This window comes from Mycteria americana, chromosome 24 (assembly GCF_035582795.1).
Source record: "Mycteria americana isolate JAX WOST 10 ecotype Jacksonville Zoo and Gardens chromosome 24, USCA_MyAme_1.0, whole genome shotgun sequence".
NCBI lineage: Eukaryota > Metazoa > Chordata > Aves > Ciconiiformes > Ciconiidae > Mycteria > Mycteria americana.
The window spans coordinates 5,879,537-5,900,180 of record NC_134388.1 but is presented as its reverse complement, the minus strand read 5'-3'; the positions used below and the strand labels follow the sequence as shown (position 1 = coordinate 5,900,180).

Below are 20,644 nucleotides of genomic sequence, written 5' to 3'. Positions count from 1 at the left end.
CAGGCTGCGGGTGGGAGCCTCTGCGGTGACCGGCAGGCACGGCACGGCACGGCTGGGAGCTGCCTCATCCCGGGGGCCGGTGGGAGCCGTCCAGCCCTGCGCTGTCCCCCCCGCCCGCGGGGTGGCTCGGGGTGCCCGGCCCCCCATGCCCCGTGGCTGCTGAGTCACTCCAGGGGTGACTTCATCTCTGGGGCTTGCCTGGCCTCAGCTGGGCCCGAGGCCGGGGTGATGGGCAGAGCCCCCAGAGGGTGTGGGGTGCCCCAGAGCCAGGGCATGGCAGGCGAGGCCAGGCTGGGCCGCCAGCTCTGGCTGCATCGGGCCGGCAGCCGGGGTGTCCCCAGGCTGCGACGCCCGGACGCGCTGCCAAGGGCCACCGGGACACGTCCCCAAGAGCCGGGAAACACACGGAGCCGATTGTGTGTTTCTAAGGACACGCCTGGGTGTTTACAGCCCCACCAGCGTCACCGGCACAGGCACCGCCGTCCTGCCCAAGGACGCCCCGCGCCCGCCACGAGGCAGCCCCGAGCCTGGCGGGATGGGGGGCTCCAGCCTCGGGGGTTCGTGCCTGGCTCTGTGCCGGGAAGGTGGGGATTGCCGGCTCCTTACTCACAGCAGCAAGCGATGGCTCACCTGAGTACGCCGGAGCGACGTGAGTCACCGCTCGCCACCGTGACTAAGGCTGAGCTGCTCGGCCCCGCGGGGCTCGGGGGACGGGGAGGGGGAGCCGGGACCCCCAGCCAGCGGCCCCGCGCCTCGCCCACCGCGGCGGTGCCGGCGGTGCCTGGTGGGCCGGACCGGGCAGGCGGAGGTGAAGCGGTTCGGCTGCACCCTCCTGCTGGGGTGTGCCCCGCGCGCGCCCTGCCGCTGGCCCCGCGCCCGTGGGAACGCTCCCACTCGCTGCCGGCAGCTCTGCGGCGAGGCCCCGGCCGGGCACCATGCAGCTGCGCCCCGCTGCCTGCGCCGTGCCTGCCGGCATCGGCCCCTTCGCGGCCGTGCCAGCTCTGCTCCCCGCAGGAACGGGATCGCTCCCCTCCCCGGGCTGGGGGCCTGGAGAAGTCGTGGAGGAAAAGGGCCCCCCAGGCTGCAGCCCTGCGTCTTCTGCAGCCACAGGAGCGAGAACCCCCCCCTTCCCTCCTCTCCCCATCTCTGCCCGAGCCTGGCGTCAGCTCTGCCCTAATCCCATGACCCCACGCCTGCGAGGGGAATGCAGAGACCTGCGATAAAATCCCTGTTTGCCAAAGCTGTGAAATCAGCCAGGAATTCAGTCCAAAAGGGAAGGGAAAAAAAAAAAAAAAAAGGAGAAAGGAAAGAAAAAAGCTGCTGCCCGGGGCTGGTGGGGGATTTCCCCAAAGAATGAGGGCTGGGAATTCCCTTCCTTCGAGGGACAGGACTTCCAAGAACCAGCCCCCAAAAGATTCAGGGCTCCCAGCTGAAGCCGGGGCCGGCGGGACGGGGCAGCGCCGAGGGACGCGGAGGAGCCGACACCGCGGTCCCGCCCGAGTCCACCCTTACGCCGGGACGTGCGCACCGGCCAGGCCCCGTGGGAAGCGGCCCCGCGGGACCCCGGGTAAGCCCCTCTCCTCCGCCCCGGCGCCCGCGCTGCCCGCGCTGCCCGCCCCGGTGTGCGTGAGCCGCTCGCTCCGTGGCCGCAAGCCACCGCGGGGGCTAATCCGCAGGGCCCAGGTTAGCTAAGCGGATTGCGGGAGCTGCGTGTGGCCTGCAGCGGGATTTGTGTAGGTATTTGCACGTCGGATCATCTCTCCCCAAGCTGCTCAGCTGTGCGGGCCCTGGAGAACGCTCCCTCTGGAGACGGCAGGAGCCTCTGATGCTGCACAGCAATTATGCCCAAGTCTGACTGTAATCTTTAACGATTTATTCCCAGGGCAACACAATAAACTAAACACACAAAATCTAGGCTGCTGGGAATCCTGGGATCTCCCGGCTTATGTCTCTGGAGGCTCCGGATACCTTCAACCATACTGAAATCTGCACATGCTTCCTAAAGCACCAGCTCCCGGAGTCATGGGACTGATGCAGGAGATGAGCTTCCTCCCAGGAAGGAGATGGAGCTGTGCGGGGAGGGTGGTGGCCGGGAACGGGGCTCCTCAGGGCTGCGGGGACGTGGCAGCGGCCGGTGGGGGAGATGCCCTGCCCTTGGGGCACGGCACACTTTGCCGATGGACCCGAGCAGGCCACGCTCTCAGCCAGTGCCGGAGCGGCTGCCCCATGGCCATGATGTCCCCTTGTCCCTCCCCGCAGATCCTGGCCGCGGGGCTGCGAGCCAGGGTCTGGCAGCCGGGCCCTGCTCCACGAGGAGGTGGCTCCGGGGTGACGCCTTGTCCCCACCACGGCCTCTGCCGGTGCACGAGCCTGAACCGTGGCAGGGCCAAACCTGCCGGGGCCCGGCTGCCCCCTCTCCTCGCTGCTCCGGGGGCCTCACCCCACACAGCAAGCTGGGGACGTGGCCCCCGCAGGGGCGGCTTCGCGGGCTCGGGGCTCCGCAGCTCCCGGGGAGAACAATGGCGCGTCCCTGCCCCGGCCCCTCTCCCAGGGACAACAATGGCAGGAGCCGGAGCCGGAGCCGCCTGAGCTCATCTCCCTCCCGAGAGCCCGGAGGGGGCCGGGGCGGGCGGGGGGCCCCGGGCTGCGCCACAAAGGCTCCCTCCCTGCCTCCCTCCCTCCCTCCCAGCCCGGCTCCGCTCCTCGCACATGGAGGGGCCTCGCTCCCACCCCAGCGCGGCTCCGGCTGCGATCCGCGCCGACCCCAGGGCCGGCCTTCGGGAGCGAAAGAGCCGCAGCGTTTTGGGGCTCCCCCCGGCTCCCCTTTGCTGCTGCCTCATGGGTCGGGGATGCGCGGCCCCCTCCTCGCCGCAGAGCGGCCGCCAGGTCCCCCCGCCAGCTGCTTTGTGCCTCGGTGTGCCAGGGCATTGTCTGCGGGGGAGAGGCCTGGCGGAGTCAGCCCGCGGTCAGGCAGCATCTCCCCGGCGTCCTCCCTGCCGCAGGCCGGGGCGGCCACCGGCCCCGCAGACCCCGGCCCGGTCCCGGGGGGAAACCGGCCCGCGGCCTCCGCTCCGGGGCGCCGGGACCTCGCCCCCCAGCACCAGCGGTACCGCAGCCCGCTTCTCCTCCGCTCCAAAAAGTCCCGTGGGGCCGAGTCTTTGTCCTGGCTGGGCAGTAGGCGGCTGGGCAGCGGGAGGCGCGGGGGGGGGACGGCCCAGCCTCGCTAGCAGACATCAGAGAGTCCCCGCCGGGAGCCGCTTTGAAGCTCGGCTCCCCAGGAGAGCTCAGCCCATCGCCTCCTGCGCACGGACTGGCTCTGACCCCGGTGACGGGGCACCCGGCCGGGCAGAGGTGTCCGGACCGTCCCCTCCGCACCGCCCGCGGGAGGCGGCCCCCCCCGCCCCCTGCCCCCTGCCCGCCCGCGGGATGCAGCGGCCCCGTGTGCAGCCCCGAGCACTTGTGAGCAGCGGGGGCAGAGCTGGGACCGGGACCCCCGGAGGGGCAGAGCCGCGACCCCGGGAGAGGCCGAGGACCCCCCCCCCCTCCCCCTCGCCGGGGGGCCGAGACCGGGAGCAGGGGGACGCCGAGCCGGGACCCCGGCAGCAGGAGCCGGGACAGGGGGCAGGGGCTGGGACCCCCAGGGCAGGGGCCGGGACCAGGGGACAAGGGCCGGGACCCCCCCCCGCGGGAGCAGGTGCGGCCGCGTCACCTGCGGGGCCCGCCGAGGCCGGGGCCGGTGCCGGGGCCGGTGCCGGGGCCAGGCCGGTCCCTGCCCCCGCCAGGCTCCACCCCGGGCGGTGCGGGATAAAACTTGGGGCACCTCCCCGGCAGCTCCGCGTCAGGGCTGCGCTCGGACCGGCTCCAGCGCTCGGGAGGGGGCACGGCACCGCGACCCCCCCCGGGAAGTTTCGGGGGGTCTCTTTCTCCTTTCTGCCGCCGGAGGCAGCTGAGCTCCAGCCGCGCCGGGGAACCGCGGGGCCCCGCTCCGGGCTCGGTGAGTGGGGCCGGGGCTGGCTGCGGGGGGGCCGGGCCGTCGGGGGGCCCGCGCCGGGCTGGGGGGGGGAGGGATCCGCGGACCGGGGCTGCGCTCATTCGCTTTTCCCGGAGCGGACGGGGTGACCCCGCTTCCCCGGGCCCGGGGGGACGCACGGCAGAGCCCACCCGCTCGCGGTGTCCGGGAACGCTTCCCACTCGCCAGGACCCTCCGTGTCGCCGGTCACTCGGGACTTTGCCTGCCCGCGGGGCCGGCTCCCCTCGCTCCGGCTGCCGGGGACCCCGAGCGCGGCCTCCCGGGGGGGGGGTGTGGGGTGTGCGCCCCGCTCAGCCCCCGCCGCGTCCCGGGGAGCGGCCCCTCGCCCCCAGCCGCGGCGTGCCGAGGGGGGGCTGCCCGGGCTGGTTCGCTCCGTATCGGCGGGTGGGCAGCGGCCCCGGGGGGAACCGCGGCCGGGCTCCCCGGTGTCTCGGCAAGGGCTCCCGGACCCCGCCGCGGCCCCCCCCGGCGCAGGAGGCGCGGCGGGGCCGGCAGAGGGCGCCCGCGCTTTGCTGACTCATAGCCCCCCCTTCCCCCCCCCCCGGTGAGGGCGCCGGGCCGGGGCCCCGGGGCTGCTGCGGCCGTTCCACCCCCCCGGGCCGGGGCGGCTGGGGCTGGGGCCGCTGGGTCGGGGGTCCCCGCCGCAGGATTTGGGGTGGGAGGCAGGAGTGTGCTGGGGGTGGGCGCGGGGGGGCTCAGCCCCGCGTCCGGGCAGTTTCCCGTAGCTGTAACGGCGTCACCGGGAGGGTGACCGGGCGGGTGTGACCGGCCACGGGTGACTGTGCGTATCCCCCCCCCCGCCCTTTCCGCCTCGGTGTCCCCGCGTCACTCGGCTCCTGAGGCTCCGGTTCCCGCCCGGCCCCGCGGGCAGTCCCCTCCCGCCGCGGCCTCCTCCGGTGCGGGGGCCGCTCACCGCCCCCGCCCCGCCGCGGCGCTCCGGGCCGCCGCCTAAGCCTGCCTGGCTGTGTCCCGCGTTCACCCCTCCGCGGCCCCCCAACCCCTAGCCCCGCCGCCTCCCCCCGGCAGCGCCCCGGCCCCGGGCAGCCCCGCGCCCCGCCGGGTGCTCGGCGCTGCCGACCGGGGCCGGGGCCGGGGCCGGGGCCGGGCCCGGGCCCGGGCCCGGGCCCCCCGCGCTGCCCCGGGGCCCCTTTGTTGTGCGCCCGGGATTATGAATGGCTCCCAGGCGCGGCGCGAGGGCGCGCGGGGGGCGGTGGAGGGGGCGGGGCCGCGCGGCCGCGTGGGCGGGAGGAATCCGGCCGGGCCGCCCTCCCACCGGGCCACGTGGGGAGCCTGCTCCCGCTTCCTATTGGCTACCACCGCGGATGTCTGGGCGCTGGGCGCGCTCCCATTGGCTGCGGCCGCCGGAGGAGCCGGAGTGAATGAGGGCGAGGCCCCGCCCGCGGGACGTTGCTACATTGTAACTTCCCCCCCGCACGCCCTCCCCCCCCCTCCACACCCCCCCCCCCCGCTCGGCGCTTCCACGGCAGCGGCGGCGGCGGCGGCTGCCGGTTCGGCGGGTCCGGCCCCAAAGAAAGGGGGGAGCGAAGCGTCCTCCGCGCCTCCCCGCCCCTCGCCGCGGCCTCCGGGCCCGCACCCCGCCCCCAGAAACCCCGCACAGAAAGGAGAGCGGCGGCGAGGAGAAAGAAAGGAGGCGGCAGGCAGCAGGCAGGGCAGGCAGCAGGCAGGGCAGGCAGCAGGCAGCCAGCGCCGCTTCCACCGCCCCCCTCCCGCAGGCAGCCAGCGCCGCCTCCCCGAGCCCCGCGGCCCCGCCAGCAGCCGGCGGAGCGGGAGCAGAACGGGAGAATTTTTTTTTTTTTTTTTTTTTAATATTTTATTTATTTTGCCTGGGCCGCGGAGGGCCCGGCCGGTGCCAGCGCGGCCCGGGGATCGCCCCCCGGCCCCCCCTCGGCTCCTCCCGGACCCGGCACGGAGGACTCGAAGCGGAGCCGGAGTTCCCGTGGGTACCGCCGGGGCGTGCGGCGGAGCGGGCCCCGCTCCCTCCTTTGTCCGCTTCCCCCCCCCCCCCCTCCGCGTTCCTGCGTCGCCCCCCGGCACCGACCGCCGCTCCCCCCGCAGGTCGGCGGATGGACCCGCAGCCCGGCGCCAGGAGCTGCAGCCGCGGGGCTCCCGCCTGCGAGGTGGTCCCGAACGAGCCCCCCATGAACCTCTACATCAACACCACCACCGGGACCCGCTATGAGCTCTCCGTGCCCGCCGAGGAGACGGTGGAGGGGCTGAAGCGGCGGCTGTCCCAGCGGCTCAAGGTGCCCAAGGAGCGGCTGGCTCTGCTGCACAAAGAGAGGTAGGGCTCGGCGCGGCTCGGGGGGGCCCGCCGGGGTCCCCATCCCCCCCGGCAGCGGGGCTGGCTGCGGGGGCGGCCCCCTCGCACCGGGCTCGGCACCGCACAAAGGCTCCCGCCCCCCTTCCCCCTGCCTGGCCCCATTCCTCCGCGGGTCGGGGCGGGCAGAGCCGGGGGGGGGGGGGGGGGGGGGGGAGCAGCCCGGGGGGCCGCGGGCGGGGGCGAGCCGGGGGCCGGGGCGGAGGGAGGGAGGCTCCGGGCCGTGCCGGGGACCGGAGCGCGGCCGCCGCCCCCTCGCTCGGCCCTTGCCGGGGCTCCTTTGTGGGCGGCGGGCCCGGCCGTGCCCCGCGGGGGCCCTGCCCTTTGTTCTGGGCTCAACTTCGGCGGCGGCGCGGCCCGGCCCCCCCCGAGCCCCCAGCGCTGGGAGGGCCGGGGGCAGCCGGCGGCTGCTGGGGGGGGGGGGTGTCCTTTGTCTGCCAAAGGCCCGGTCCGAGGGGGCTGCGCAGCCCCCCCCGAGTGGAGCGGAGCCCGAGTGGGGCCGGGCTGCCCCGCGCTGTGCTCAGCCCCGGCCTGGAGTAACTTAAAGAGTCTCGCCCGGATCGGAGAAGGGAAGGGGGGGAGACCGCGTCCATCTGCCGGCACCTACGGGTCCGGGGGGGGGGCACGTCCCCCCGTGCCGCCTCCCCCACCCCACGCTGGTCCCAGCCTCTCCCACCCACCCACACCCCCCTCCCACCCGTGGGCAGGTTTCCTGTGCCACGAAGCCCCGCGGCCCCCCCAGCCCCCGACCGGGTCCTCGCTGGCTCCCTCGCCCTGGCAGCACCCCCGGGCCCCCTTTGCCCCGGGCACGGAGCAGGGGCACCCCGGCACCGTGTGCCGCCCCCCGGGGCGCAGGGGGCAGGCGGGGAAGAGGCAGCGGGACGCGGGGTTCCCCTCCTGCCTGTCAGGTGTCGGAAACGCTTGGGGTGGGGGTGCTTGAGGGGGGCTCGGTCCCCTGGGAGCAGCCAGGCTCGCGGCCGGCGTCCCCCCCACGTCGGTGCGTGTAGCCGGGGCGGCGCTGACCTCGCCTTTGGCATCTGTCCCCTCTCCCCCGCAGTCGACTCAGTTCTGGAAAACTGCAGGACCTGGGGGTCGTGGAAGGAAGCAAGCTGACGCTGGTGCCCACCGTGGAGGCCGGCTTGATGGTAAACGGCCTTTTTCTGCTGCTCCCTCCCTCCCACTCGTCCCCATCTATTATTAAAGCCCTGGGCGAGGATGTGCTGGCAGCCCTGCGGCTCCGCTGCCCCAGCCCTCGCTGAGGAGGCAGCGCTGGGCTGGGCACGGCAGCAGGTTTAATATTTCACTGCTTTCTCAGGGCTTGTGTAGAAATAGTGGAAGTGACATGTCATCCCTCCCCTCCTGCCGCACAGACGCCCCCTCCTTCTCTGCATTTGTAATGTTAATTCCCCCCCCCCCCTCCTTTTTTTTCCAGTCCCAGGCGTCCAGGCCAGAACAGTCGGTGATGCAAGCTCTGGAAAGCTTAACTGAAACTCAGGTGAGAGGCTCGATGCCGGGGCACCGATAGAGACAAAGGAGGCTCTGCGGGGCGGTGGGAGGGAAGGGACTGCTGCGACCTGACTCCTCTTCCTCTCCCGAAAGGCTTTGGTGTTTAGTGCCTCGGTTAGGTTTCACCTTCAGAAGGGGTTGGGAGCGCTGAGGGTGGTGCCCGGGGCGGGCACCGTCATCCTGTGCAGCACCGAGCGCAGGGAGGTCCCACGCTGCAGCGCTCGCAGCCCAAACAAGCCGGCAGCCGGGGAGGGCAGAGGCGCTGGGAGGTGAAGTGACTCACTCAAGGTCACGCAGCAGGTCGGCGGCAGAGCCCGGCGGCCCAGGGCCCTGCCCGGGGGTGCGAGGCTGCAGCCCCCCGCAGCCGCCCGCCCCGTGGTGCAGAGGCAGGGCTGGCTGCCTGCCCTGCGCTGGGACCGGGGCCGGCAGGGCTGTGCCGGGGGCTCGTGGGGCTGCAGAGCCCGGTTTTTCCTCCCAGCGCCCAGAGGACTCTTCCCCCTCTCCTTGGAGCCGTCCTTGGGGGGGTGCGGGGGGGAAATTGGCCGTGCCCGGGTGTTCCGGCTCTCTCCGCGTGCCCGCTCAGCGGCCTTGGGCTGGGGTGCCGAGGTGGGGTGCGGGTGGGGGGTGGTGCTGGCGGGGGCCGTGTTTAGAATAACTGTGAAGTTTCTTGGCGGCTGGCGGGGCGGCCTCCAGCGCGGGAGGTGTCATGGGCGGGGGGGTCCTCCGCCTGCGGCGCACGGAGAGGAAGCGTTCCCAGGGCTGGGTGAGCCGCCGCGGGTGCGCACGCAGCCACCGGCTGCCTGCCGCGAAGGTGGAATTTACCCCCAGCCGCGCAGGCCCTGGCTTCTTTGTTTTAAGTCTCTTTATTATTGCCGTTAAAGTCTTTCCTTCCTTTCCGGCCAGTGCTGCAGCTTATTTTTTTAAAGGTTTGGGGTTTGTTGGTTTTTTTGGGTTTTTTTTTTGTTTGTTTTCAACCTGCCTTGCTGAATTTGGAGAAGGGGGCTGAGCCCCACGGTGTGCTGCCGCTCACCCGGGGCTGGACAGGGGGGCTTGGTGGGGGCATGGCTGTGACCCCTCGGAGACGTGGCAAGGGCCAGGGCTGCCCCGTGCGTGGGGACCTTTGCTGACCCGCGGTGCCCTTGGCTGCCCGGGGTGACCTTGACTTTCGGCAGCTGGTGTAACCCCGTGTGGGCCAAGGGGGTGAGCTTGGGCCAGGAGTCCTGTGCCAGAGGCTGGCTCTTGCCTCTGCCTTCCCCTGCCAGGGTCCCCCGGGCCCCGCGGAGCCCGGTTTGCTCGCAGGGATGCTGCCCATCCCAGCTGGGACGCAGAGCTGCGGGAGGGGGCTGGTTCTGGCAGCCCACCCCCCGGGGGTCCCGGTGAACGTCCCGGCCTTAGGCCTGCAGCCACTTCTGGGGGGCTTGTGCAGCTCCCCGCCGGGGTGGGCGGCGAGGTGGGATGTACCGGGGAGCAGCAGGGCCAGGGAACCCCTGGGGCTGCCCAGAGCAGGGGGGCTTGGGGTACCCCCTGCATCTGCGGGGCTTGTAAATGCCCAGCACGGCTCCCGGCGGGCGGGTGGCTGCGGTCCCTGCCGGCCGAGCGCAGCAGAGGCGGAGGAGAGGTGCGTGGGCTACGGTCTGGTGGCCCACCGGGGCCGGCGGCTGCAACACGGTTTTCCCCTCCGGGCTCTGCCGGGCGGGCCGGGGGCCTGGCAGCCCGGGCGTGCCGCGGCAGGCTGGCGGCGCTGGCTGCGGGAAGCGGCTCCGCGCCTCCCTGCCCACTGCAGGTTCCTCCCGGGTCGGTGATTCAGGAAGCCAGGGCTGTGCAGGAGGAACCGCCAGCACCTGGGGGGCGGAGGGGGGGGGGGGGCAGGAAACCACTCCTCTCATTCATGCTTTGCTCGGCTCTGCCTGCGTCACGCATCCTCCGGCAGCGCAGGGAGAGCTGCGCCGACTTCCTCTGGGGGCGGCGGGGGGGCCGGGGCGCTGCCACCCCCTCCCACCCAGGTGCCTTGGGGAAGCGGCTGCCGGGCGGGAGGTGACGCTGGGCCCCCGCCGAGCGGCACGGGGTCTTCGTGGAAGGGCTCGCCACGCTTCCTTCCGCCGGGCACGCTCGGCGGCTGCCCCCGCTTTCCAGGGAGCTGTGCCCACGGCCCCGGCACGGCAGCGCCCGAGCGGGCAGCTGGCATTTGATCCCGCAGCCTCAGCTCTTCCTTCCCCCCCGTCCCTCTGCCCGACTGCGGAGCGCTGGGGGGGGGGGGGGGGGACACGACGGGGGCGCATCCTGCCCGGCCAGCCCGGGTCTGCCAGGGGCTGCGGCCAGAGGAATGCGGCCGAGGGGCTCTGGCCCTCTGCCCTCCTTGGCACGGAAAAACCCCCGAGCAGCGGCGCGAGCATCTCGGCGGTGGGACCCAGCTGTCGGCCGCAGCTGCGCCCGGCTGGAGAGCGTGTTGGGAGCCTGCAGGGGCTGGGGGGGGCATTTCCTGCTCCCCCCGCCTCGTCCTCGGTCGGGGCTGGCCTTTCCCCTCCGGGTCTGCCAGGAACCGAAGCGGGACAGCTTGCCGGCGTTTTTGTGGGGGTGCTGCCCTCCCCGCTCGGGGCAGGGGCTGGCCGGGGGCAGCTCCCGCTCTCCGCCAGCCCGGCGGGGGGGGGGGCCCGGGGGTGTCTGGGGCTGGGGGCCGGGGTGACGCGGGGCCAGGCGTTGGAGCGAGGCGGGAATGCGGCGTTCTCTGAGTCATCGGCGTTTCTGAGAAGCAGCCGGGAGACGCTTGCCCCGTCCCTGCGGGCCCGGAGCCCGGCCCGGTGCAGCTGGATCCCCTCCCAGGGCTTGGCAGGGTCCCGGGGGACCCCCGGGCACAGGGGCTTTGGGGGCCCGGCGGTCCCGGACCCCCCGGTGGGGCTGTCCCAGCCCCTGCGGCAGTGCTGGCAGGGAGGGACGGGGTCCTCCCCGGCTGGCCGTGGGCGGCCGAGCAGGCGGCTGGGTGGGACGTGTTTGCATTGGAGCGGCCTGGTTTCGCCGGGGGGGGGTTGGCAGCGGCGTGGGGGCGGGCGCTGGGAGCCCCGGAGCCGCGGTCCCGCCGGGACGGCCGCCCTGCCCGGGGTGCCTCGGGGGCCCGGCCGGCTCAGCACCGCGGCCGAGCCCCCGGCTGCCTGGTGGGGAGGTGGGGTGCAGGGGGCCGGGGGGTGGCCGTGAGACCCCCACGCCTGGGGAGGAAGGGGTTATTTTTGTTCCCGCTGGGAAGCGCCCGGCGGCACGGGCTCGGCGTGGGTTTGGGGTGCTCTGGTTTCTCGCAGCGCTGGCGAGGGGTCAGGCAGGACGCGGGCAGGTGTGAGTCAGATGGAGCGGGGAGGTGGCCTCGGGTGCCGGCTGACGTCAGGGGGCCCCGGGGAGGTGTGCGGGGCTCCCCCGGGCAGGCTTCGGTACAGAGCGAGGGCAGCTGGGATGCCGGGGGGTCGGTGGAGGGTGGCGGGAGCTGGTGTGGGTGCTCCTGCCCCGGCTGCCCCCCCCCCCCCCACCCCGGCTGCCCCCCCCCGCCTGCGGGATGGGGCCGGGAGGGCTGCGAGTGGACCCTGCTCCCCACTCAGGATCTCGGTGGAGGGGAGGATGGGAGCTGCCCTGCCCGTCCCGGGCACGGGGCTGGGCCCCGCTGGGTGGCGGGAGGGGGCCGGTCCCCTTCCCCAAACCCAGTCTCCGCACCCCAGCTGGGAGAGCGGCGCGCGGGTCCCAGTTTGGGGGTCTGTGGGGTCTCTGGGGTTGTGCCCTGTGGGAAATGTCCCGCCTACGCCGGCTCCAAGAGCAGCAGCCGGGCCAGGGTGGTCCGGGGGCCGTGGGCAGCCTCTGCCCGCCCGGCGCCGCCACCCGCGGTGGGCTCCGTGCAGGAGCTGTGACGGCTGCGCCGGCGATGCCGGAGAGGCTGTTGTGGCTGGAGCTGGGGCGGTCGTGACCGAGCGGTGGGGACCGGGTGCCGCATTTGTGGGGCCGGTACGGTGCTGCGGGGGGGGGCAGAGCTGCCAGCCGGGCACGCATCCGTCCCCGGCTGCTGCGGGCAGGGAAACCGAGGCAGAGTCTGAGCCGTGGGGCGGGCTGGGGGCCGGGGTGACGCTTTCCTGTGGCCAGGTGCTGTGTGCACGCACACGCGTGTGCGCACACATGCCCGTGTGCATGCCTGCCGTCCTCTCCCGCCCCCTCACCCCGTAACCTCCGTGTCCAGAGCTGCAGTGTCTCCTTCACGCCCACTTCTTCCTCTGCAGCCTCCGCCTGACATGCTCGGGGCTTTGCTGCTGGTATTTTTAAAGCTGCTTTTCCCACGGCTTCTCAGAACCGGCCTCCGCTGGAACAGGGCGCGGGGGAGCCGGGACGGGGCTGGGGGGGACCGGGGGGGGGCTGTGCGCTGCGGAGGTGCCGGCCCTTGGCTGGGCAGGGGGCGGGGGCCAGGGGGGTGACGGGGGAGCGCGGCTCTGCGGGTGCGCCTGGGACCCCTCACCTCATCCTGCCGCAGGCGATGGCTGCGCCCCGAAGGTGCTGGTGGGGGTGTGGGTGGGTGACGTCTGCCGGGAGCCGTGCACGGCGCTGCACGTGACGGGCTGGGAAAGCCAGTCCTTGCTGCGCCCTAGAATAGCTCGGCTGGGGGGGGCGGCGGTGGCGTCATCCCCATTAGCTGTGACCCGGTGTCCTGCCCACAGCCCTGCCTGTGCGTGAGCTCCTGCCCTGCAGCCGGCCGGGCGGCAGGGCTGGCGGGGGCGAGAGGCACAACCCCCCCGGCAGCACACACGAAGGCACGAGGGGGGGTTCGCGGCTGCCCCAGCCCCCCCAGGAATGTGGGGGATTCTCAGCGGTACGGGGGGGGGGGGCTCCCCCGTTCCCTAGCACAGATGTCGAGTGATTTATGCATCCTGGGGGGGCTGAGTGGTGTGCTGGGGGGGGGGGGGGGGGGCAGCAGGTGGTGGGGATTGGGGGGCCCCCCCTCACAACCTGGGCAGGGTCAGGCCCCCGCTCTTGTCTCCGCGCTGCAGCTGCTCCGTCACCTGCCTGCGACAGAGGCTCTGGGGTGGGCAGGGGCAGGTCCTGCCTGTGCGGCCGCTCCCCCAGGCCTGCCCCCCCCCGGGGCTGCGGGTGGGGAGGGAAGCGGGGGGCAGGGGGCTGCCCTCCCCTCCCTTTCCTGCCTGATAGCCCCACGCCACGGCAGCGGGCACGGCAGGGACCCGGCACGTCCTCGCCTGCCCCCTTCCCATCCTCCCGGCGAGGAGCTCGCTCCCTGTGCTGGGGGCGGGGGGCAGCCCCCCCAGCCCCTCTCCGCGCTGGCACGGAGGAGCGGCGCTGGCCCCGGGGGCGGGTGTGCGGCTGCACGGCAGCCCCGGCTGCGGCCCCTGCCCTGCCCGGCGGGCGCTGGCAGGAGCACCCTGGCTGCGGCGGGTTCACCGCCGGGGAGGGCGGGCGGGCACGGCACAGCCGTTTTGTGCTGGGACATAAAGGGCGGGGAGGACAGGAGGGAGAAAAATAACCCCCCGGCGCTGTCAGCTGACGGAGCTGGCACCGGGCTGGGGTCGCACGGGGACGATGGCCGGGCTCGCCTGCCTGCCAGGCTGGCACAGCCAAGGCGCCGGAAAAGGGCTGCGGGGAGGGGGTCATCCCTTCGCTGCCCTAATGACCCGTCCCTACGGCCGCACGGCCCTGGTGAGAGGCGCGGGGGCAACGGCCGCCCCCTGCTCGGCGCTGGGGGGGCTCTGCGTGCTGGGCTCGCTGCGTGCTGGGGCTGACGGGGGTCCTTCTCTCCCCAGGTCAACGACTTCTTGTCGGGACGGTCGCCGCTGACCCTGGCCCTGCGCGTGGGCGACCATATGATGTTCGTGCAGCTCCAGCTGGCAGCTCAGCAGAGCAGCGGGCAGCTCCAGCACCGGCACGTCATCGCCAGCCGAGGCGAGGCAGGGGCTGCCGCCAGCCCCCACTGCCGGACGCTGCACGGCAGCGCCGGCTCCGGCTTCGCCCGCATCCCCGTGGTGCCTGCGTGCCAGCAGAGTCCGGCTCCCAGCCCCGCGCCCGCCGCACCGGCCCCCCCCATGTACTGTAACGCCCCCCACCCCGCTCCCGTCACCGCCGGGATGTTCCGGTCACACGGGGCCAGCGCGCCGACGGTGAACAGCAGCGTGGTCTCCTCCTGCTCAGAGGTGAGTCGGGCCTGGGGGGCTCCCGGGGCCTTTGGGGCAGGGGAGCAAAGCCGTGCGCTTCCCAGCCCTGCTGTGGCGATGCCCTTCCCTGCCTCAGTTTCCCCACGCGTGGAACAAGCGTGTTCCCCTGCCCGGTTTGCAAAATGCCCCCGGGTCCCCGGGAGGGGCTCGGGGACAGGGTGTAATCCAGGCTCTCGCTCTGCTCCTCTTCAGACCCGTCCTGTCCCCACGGCCAGGCAGGAGCTGCCTGCCAGCGCGCTCTGCTGCTGCTTCCCTTTCCCCCTTGCAGAGCACAGCTGGCCCGGGGGGTGACTGTCAGGACCCCCAGGGCTGGGGACACCAGTGCACGGGGGGGGGGGGGGGGGGACAGCCACAGTTCCTTGCGTCCCAGTAAAACTGGGGCTGGTGGTGCCTGCTGGACCCCGCTTCCTGCCTGGGGCTGCTGCGGGGGTCTCCTGACCTTTTGTGGGGGGCAGAAGGGCTGGAGCAGGGCTGCGTGCCCCCCCCAGCGCCCCGGCACGCCCGGGCCCCTGCCCGGAGGCTGATGCCGTGTCTCTCCTGCCTGCCCAGGTGGACTGCGGCACCCGCAGCAGCAGCTCCCCGGGCAGCAGTCCTGCCCCCACGGCCCGATCCCGCAAACCCGGCGCGGTCATCGAGAGCTTCGTCAACCACGCGCCTGGGGTCTTCTCAGGGACCTTCTCCGGTAAGCGATGCTGAGCGTCCCCGGGGGCTCCGGCGGAGGGGCTGGGGGGGACGTGGGGGATGTGGGTCTGGGGGCGGCCGCTCCTCGTCTCACACCCACCTCTTTTCCCCCCGCCGCCACAGGCACTTTGCACCCCAACTGCCAGGACAGCAGCGGGCGGCCGCGGCGGGACATCGGCACCATCCTGCAGATCCTGAACGACCTCCTCAGCGCCACGCGACACTACCAGGGCATGCCCCAGTCCCTGACGCAGCTCCGCTGCCAGACGCAGTTCTCCTCCTCCTCCTCCTCCTCGCCCCCCGCCTCCCCGGACCTCGCCACCAAAACTACCTCAGAGCCGCTGCCGGCGGCCGCGGCCTCCCCACCCCTGCACCCCGTCGTCCAGTGCCAAAGCCAGATCCGGATGTGCAAGCCCAGCGGTAAGCCCGGCCGCCTCGTGCCTCGCGTGGGAGGGGGCCGCTGCCGGCCCCCGGGGTCTGCTGCGTGCCGGGGGGGCACCTTGACCGGCCGCGCCGCCTGCGTGCTGCCTGTGCCGGTGCCAGGAACCCACTGGGGTTTGGCTTTGGCACCTCTCGGTGTCCTCTGTCTGTCCCGTCCCGCTTGGGTCTGCAGGTGTTCGCAGCCAGGATGGGCAGAGGGGGGCTGGGGAGCCCCTGCCGCCCGCTGCCCCCAGCAGGGCCAGAGCCGACCCCTCTCTGCACGGGGTCGCTCCCCACGACAGCCCCCGCTCCCGCCGAGCCCGGGGCTGCGGAGTCCCGGGAGCCTCTGGTTTTTATATAACTTTTTTCCGCTGTCCTGACCGGCCGCTTGCTTCTCTCCGCACAACTGGGTGGGCTGGAGCGGGCCCGGGCGCCCCGGGGCTCTGCCCTGCTCCTGCCTGCAGCGGAGGGAGCAGGCAGGGGGCTGGCAGGCAGGACGGGGCGGGGGCCAGCGAGTCTCGGCCGGGACCCGTGGGAAGGGGCTGCGGCAGAGCCCCTGCCCTCCCCTGTGGCTGGGAGGGGGCTGGAATGATTGACAGGTGTCAGTCAGGGTGGGGGCCCTGGGGGTTTGCGGGGTCTCTGCAGGGGGGCAAAGGTTTGCTCCTGACCCTGCAGAGGTGGGGGATGGCCAGCACCCCCGGGAACTTGGGGGAGGGCCCCCTACCCCTGCCCAGGCCCCAGCCCCTCCTCTGGCTGCAAAACCCTGTGGAAACAAAGGATCCCATCGGGGGGGGGACGGGGGGGGCAGCTACCACGTCCCCGTCTCTGTCCCTGCTCCCCTGGGGGCTCTGGACCTGCCCCTGCCACCGGGGTGGAGGTTTTGGGGGGACGGACGGACACGGACGCCCACTCCTCGCCCACCTCCCCATTTGCAAACCCGCTGCCCCAGCCTGGGGGCGAAGGTGGGTTTGGCTGGGGGGGTCCAGACCCCACCGGGGCGCGGAGGGCGGCTCCCGCGGCCCCCCGGGCGGTTGCGGGGTGCGCACCTGCGCGCCCCGAGGCCGGAAGGCGCCCGGAGGCGCCCGCCCCGGCCCCCCCGTGATTTGCTTAGAGAAAAGAAGTGAAACCGCCGGTGCCGGCCGGGGGGGGCTCGCCCTCCCCTCGGGGTTTTCTCTTCCTTCTCTCCCGGCCGAGGGGGGTCCGGGCCCCTGCCGGGGGCGGCTCGGTGCCGGCTCCCTGCCCTCGGTGACGTGGCCGGGGTCCCGGTGTGCCGCCGCGGCCGGCCCGATGCCGGGGCTTCCCAGGGGCACCTGCGCCTTGCGGCAGGGTGTGTTGGTGGGGGGAAACCAGCCCCCCTGGTGCGATGGGTCCTCCCTGGCCGGGCTCACCCCTCACCCCCCTTGGTCTGCCCCCCCCCCCCATCCCCTTTGCACGTTTTTGCACCAGTGTGAAATTCCCGGCAAGGGAGACAGATGCCCCCAAACCTGTCACCGGCCCCGCACCGCGGCTCGGGGTCGGGGCAGCCGGCATCCAGCCCCGGTGGCAGTTGTGGCAGGGCCACCCAGGTGGCTCTGCTCCGTGCCGGGACCCCTTCTCCCCTGTCTGCCCCAGAAGGGGCCTCCCTTGGGTTTGCAGGGGGGTCGTCCCCCCGTTTCTGGCGTGCGTTTCCACCCATGGTCTGGAGGGCGATGCCGGAGCGTTCACGGGGGGGGTCCTGGGGCTGTGCAAGGGGCCACGGCTCAGCGTGGTGCACCCGAGTGGGGCTGCCCCGCTGCTTTGGGGGTGGCCACGGTGGGCTCTGTCCCTGTGCCCCGGGACCAGCTCAGGTCCCCGTTGTGCCAGTCGGCGAGCGGTGGGCGCCCTGAGGTCCGAGCTGCATTTCGGATGTGGGGCCGGACCGGGGCTTTACCCGCTGGGTTCACGTGGGGCCGTCGGAGCAGCGGCGTTCGGCGCTGACGGTGCAGCCGTGTCCCTGTCCTGGGGTGGCTGCATGGGGGAAACTGAGGCAGGAGGGAAGCAGAGCCGCTCCGTCCCCTTTGCGTGGCTTTGCCGTGTCCCCCTTCCCGGCCGCTGCAGATGGGGGTTCGGTGCTCCCAGCCCCCTGCCCGCTCCCAGCCAAGTTTGTTCTGGAGCGGGATCCCTTTTTTCCTCTCTCCCAGCGCCGAAGCCCCACGTCTGGAGCTTCAATTGTTCGTCCTCCCACGCGCCGCAGCGGGGCCGGGCCCGCGCCGGCTGCTGTGCCGCGGTGGAGGGGGCGGCCGGGCTGGCGCTTCTCCTCCCTCGCCGGGGAAATGCCCCCCTTTGGCAAAGCACCGCAGGAAGGGGCTCCTCCCCGACGGGGCGCAGCCCGGCGCCGGCCATCCCGCAGGCTGGCGGGGACCCCGCTTCGGGGGTGTCCGTGCCTCCGTGCTGGCGGCCGTGCCGTGGGATGCTGGAGGGTGGGGAGGGGGCTGCGTGCGTGTCCCCCGCCCCGGTCAGCCCCCCGTGACCTCCCGCCACCTTTGCCGTTGCAGGGGACCGCTTGCGGCAGACGGAGAACCGGGCGACGCGCTGCAAGGTGGAGCGGCTGCAACTGCTGATGCAGCAGAAGCGGCTGCGCCGGAAGGCTCGCCGGGACGCCCGGGCCCCCTACCACTGGCTGCCGAACCGCAAGTCCAGCCGGACCAACAGCAACAGCAGCGTCTCCAGCGAGGGCAGCCTGGACCTGGACTTCGAGGACTCGGTGTGGAAGCCGGAGGTCAAGGCGGACATGAAATCGGAGTTTGTCGTAGCATAGAGCCGTGCCCGGGGGGGGCCCCGGGGCCGCGGACTCTGCCGGGGGGGCCCCGCTCCCGCCGCCCCGGCTGGCGGTGGTGTCATTTCTGTTGTCATGGGCCAGATCTCCTCTAGATTTGCCATCTCCTGCGACCGGACGCCTCGGGGCTGACCCTGCCCGTGCTGGGGGAAGCGTTTCACGGAGGGGGGGGGGGGGGGGCGGCCCGGGCAGCCTCACCCCCCCACCCCCCCCCGGCTCGGTTGGGTTTGGGGAGATGGGGGGGGGAGCAGGCAGGAGCTGCTGGCCCCCTCCTGCATCCTCCCCAGTCAGGAGTGGGGGGTCCCGGCAGCCGGGGGGTCCCTGGGGGATATCGAAGCTGCTGCTTTGCTGTGAAGAGGGGCGCAGCGGGGTGGGCTCCGGCCCCCCAGCGTCTCCCCCTGGTGCGGGCGGGAGGAGATGAAGCCGAAGCCTCTTTCGGAGGTGCTGGGGCCCCCCTGGGTCTGGGGGCCGTTTAGTTTTCCTTCCCTTCTATATGTAGCATTGCTCGGCTGCGGGGCTGGGACCCCCCCGGGCGGCTGGGGGGGACACGCATGTGCCTGGGCGCCGCCGGCCCCGCTGCCGCAGCCGGGGGGGGGGGGGAGGGGGGGCTTTGTTTTGGGGTGGGTTTTAATTTTGTTCGGGGGGAGAAAAGAAATGGCGCCTTCCCTCTGCGGCTGAGACCAACTTCCGAGTCGCTGGACTCCTTCCCGCCTGCCTCTCGGTTGGCTGGATTTTCTTTTTTAACTTAAAAAAGGAGAAGGAAAAAAAAAAAAAAAAAAGAATTAAAAAAAAAAAATAAACCCAGTACTCGGTCATGGCTGTCCACAAGCCGTGGGGCTAATATTTATAGACATTAATTACCCGACTGAGCCAATACTGACATAGTCTTGCATAGGCCGTAGAAATCCTTTTTCTTGTCCGACTTTGATTTTTTTCGTCAGGAGATCTGTGCAAATAGAGAACCCATGTGATGTGTTTTTTGTCTGTAAAAGTCTTTTTTGTGTGTTTTGGGGAGGGGGGGCGGGGGGGAGAGCGAGGCTTTCGGTCTTTAATATTTTATTTTTTATTTTTGAAATAAATTTGGGCAGTCTGGATGCAACCGTGCCTGCCGTTGCCGTCAGTGCGGGGACGGGGGGGCGGGACGGGGCAGCGCAGGGACAGCCGGGCACCCCCGCCTGCCGGGTGCAGCGCCTTAAAGCTCTTGACCTCGTGCCCACGCGCAGCCACGCACGTGTTCAGCACTACAGGTACATGTGTGCAGCCCCCCGTGCACACGCGTGGCCACGCGTACCCCCCACCTGTGCACACGCATAGCCTGTTCAGCTCTGCGCATCCATACGTGCGCACACCCGTGCACGTCCCTACGCACGGCCAAGCACGCATGGCCGTGCATATGTGTTCAGCGCTGCACATGCATGTGCACACGCGTGTGCCCAGCTATGCACACGCTCTCATGTACAAGCGTGCACACGCCCGGCCCCGCAGGAGGAAGGGAAACCCAAAAGCTTGGGGGGGGGGGGGGGGGGTGATGGAGCTGCCCCTTCCTCCCAGGAAGGGGGAATGGGACTGGGGTCCCCTCGCCCTGGGTGCCCAGGGCCGGCGTTTCCAACCCTCGCCGGACCCTGGCCTGTGGGGCTGCGCGGCGCTCGCCCCACTGGGTGAACGCGGCCCCGTCCCACCGGCCGCGCTGCCGCGCTCCGCCGCTGCCCCGAGGAGCCGGGCCGGTTCCACCAGCCGGGCCAGCCGCGGGTGCTGGCACCCTCCTTCCCGTGCCGGCCTCACCGGCCCTCCTGCGTCACAGCGGGGCGGCCGCAGGCCGGGGCGGAGGGGTTGGTGGCCACGAACCCGCTGCCGCCCCGACGCCCCGGTTCAGTCTCCAGGGCCTGGCACGGCCGTGCCTCAGTTTCCCCACCTGCAGCTGCGGGTTCGTTTCCCCGCGGCTTTCCCCCGCCCCGGGAAAGGTAACGAGGTGGGGATGGCCTTGGGGACGTGAGTCAGCGCCGTCCCACCCGCGGGTGCCCGCTTCCCCTCGCCCCTTCGCTCCTGGGGGCAGAGGCCACCGGGGTCCCTGGGAGGAACCCAGGGGGGCTCAGGGCACGGGTGGCCGCGTGGAGCCGCGCCTGGGGACGCCGTGGGCTGGAGCAGCCCCGCACTGCGCTCCCGCGCCCGGCACAGGGACGCGGTGACAGGGTGGGCATCGGCGCTCCCAGGTCCCCGGCACGCCTGGTGTCTGGGGAGGGGGCAGGAGCGTCCCCAAACCCACGGCCCTTCGTGCCTGCCCATGTCCCCAGCCCTGTCCCCCGCACCCTGTGCGTGTCCCCTCTGCCGCATCCCCGTCCAGCCCTGTCCCTGCACCCCAGGGACTTGGAGGAGGAAGCCGGGGAGGGGGGACGATCCCGAGCCCCACGGGGGCCCCAGCACCCCGTGGACGGGACGGGATCGCCCAGCTGGGACCGGCGGCTCTTCCCATGCAGGAACACCCGGGGGTCCAGCCACGGGGCTGGGGGGGGCCTCGCCAGACCCCGAGCCCCCGGGGGCAGCCGAGCGCCGGAGGAAGCCAAGGCCGGGAGAGGAAGTGGCTCAGGTTCCTGCGGTGACATGTGCCGTACCGGGCGTCCCACTGCCAGCACCCCGCTTTGACGTCATTTCGGGTAGAGCGAGCCCCGGGCCGCCCCCCCCCGACACCCCCGGCC

The 20,644-nt window shown here is 72.6% G+C and overlaps 1 protein-coding gene across 2 annotated transcripts; it reads left to right on the top strand.

The window, feature by feature from the left end:
- The first annotated feature begins 3,825 nt into the window (after nt 1–3,825).
- On the top strand, nt 3,826–18,766 carry MIDN (midnolin). Of its 2 annotated transcripts, none has more exons than XM_075524070.1 (8): nt 3,826–3,994; nt 6,107–6,332; nt 7,426–7,513; nt 7,801–7,863; nt 13,649–14,035; nt 14,606–14,738; nt 14,861–15,157; nt 17,671–18,766. In XM_075524070.1, exons 2-8 carry the CDS (start codon nt 6,115–6,117, stop codon nt 17,931–17,933), a joined length of 1,449 nt encoding a protein of 482 aa, XP_075380185.1. In that variant the 5' UTR covers nt 3,826–3,994; nt 6,107–6,114; the 3' UTR covers nt 17,934–18,766. The 2 variants fall into 2 exon arrangements, with proteins under 2 accessions (XP_075380185.1, XP_075380186.1); XM_075524071.1 differs by lacking the exon at nt 3,826–3,994 and adding an exon at nt 5,491–5,987.
- Nucleotides 18,767–20,644: the final 1,878 nt, after the last annotated feature.

What these genes read in the sequence shown, in the direction of transcription:
- MIDN (XM_075524070.1), top strand. Translation starts at nt 6,115, where the DNA reads ATGGACCCGCAGCCCGGCGCCAGGAGCTGCAGCCGCGGGGCTCCCGCC. An exon ending in GCTCTGCTGCACAAAGAGAG is followed by an intron (nt 6,333 to 7,425) that starts GTAGGGCTCGGC and finishes TCTCCCCCGCAG; the next exon opens with TCGACTCAGTTCTGGAAAAC. An exon ending in CTTCTCAGGGACCTTCTCCG is followed by an intron (nt 14,739 to 14,860) that starts GTAAGCGATGCT and finishes CCGCCGCCACAG; the next exon opens with GCACTTTGCACCCCAACTGC.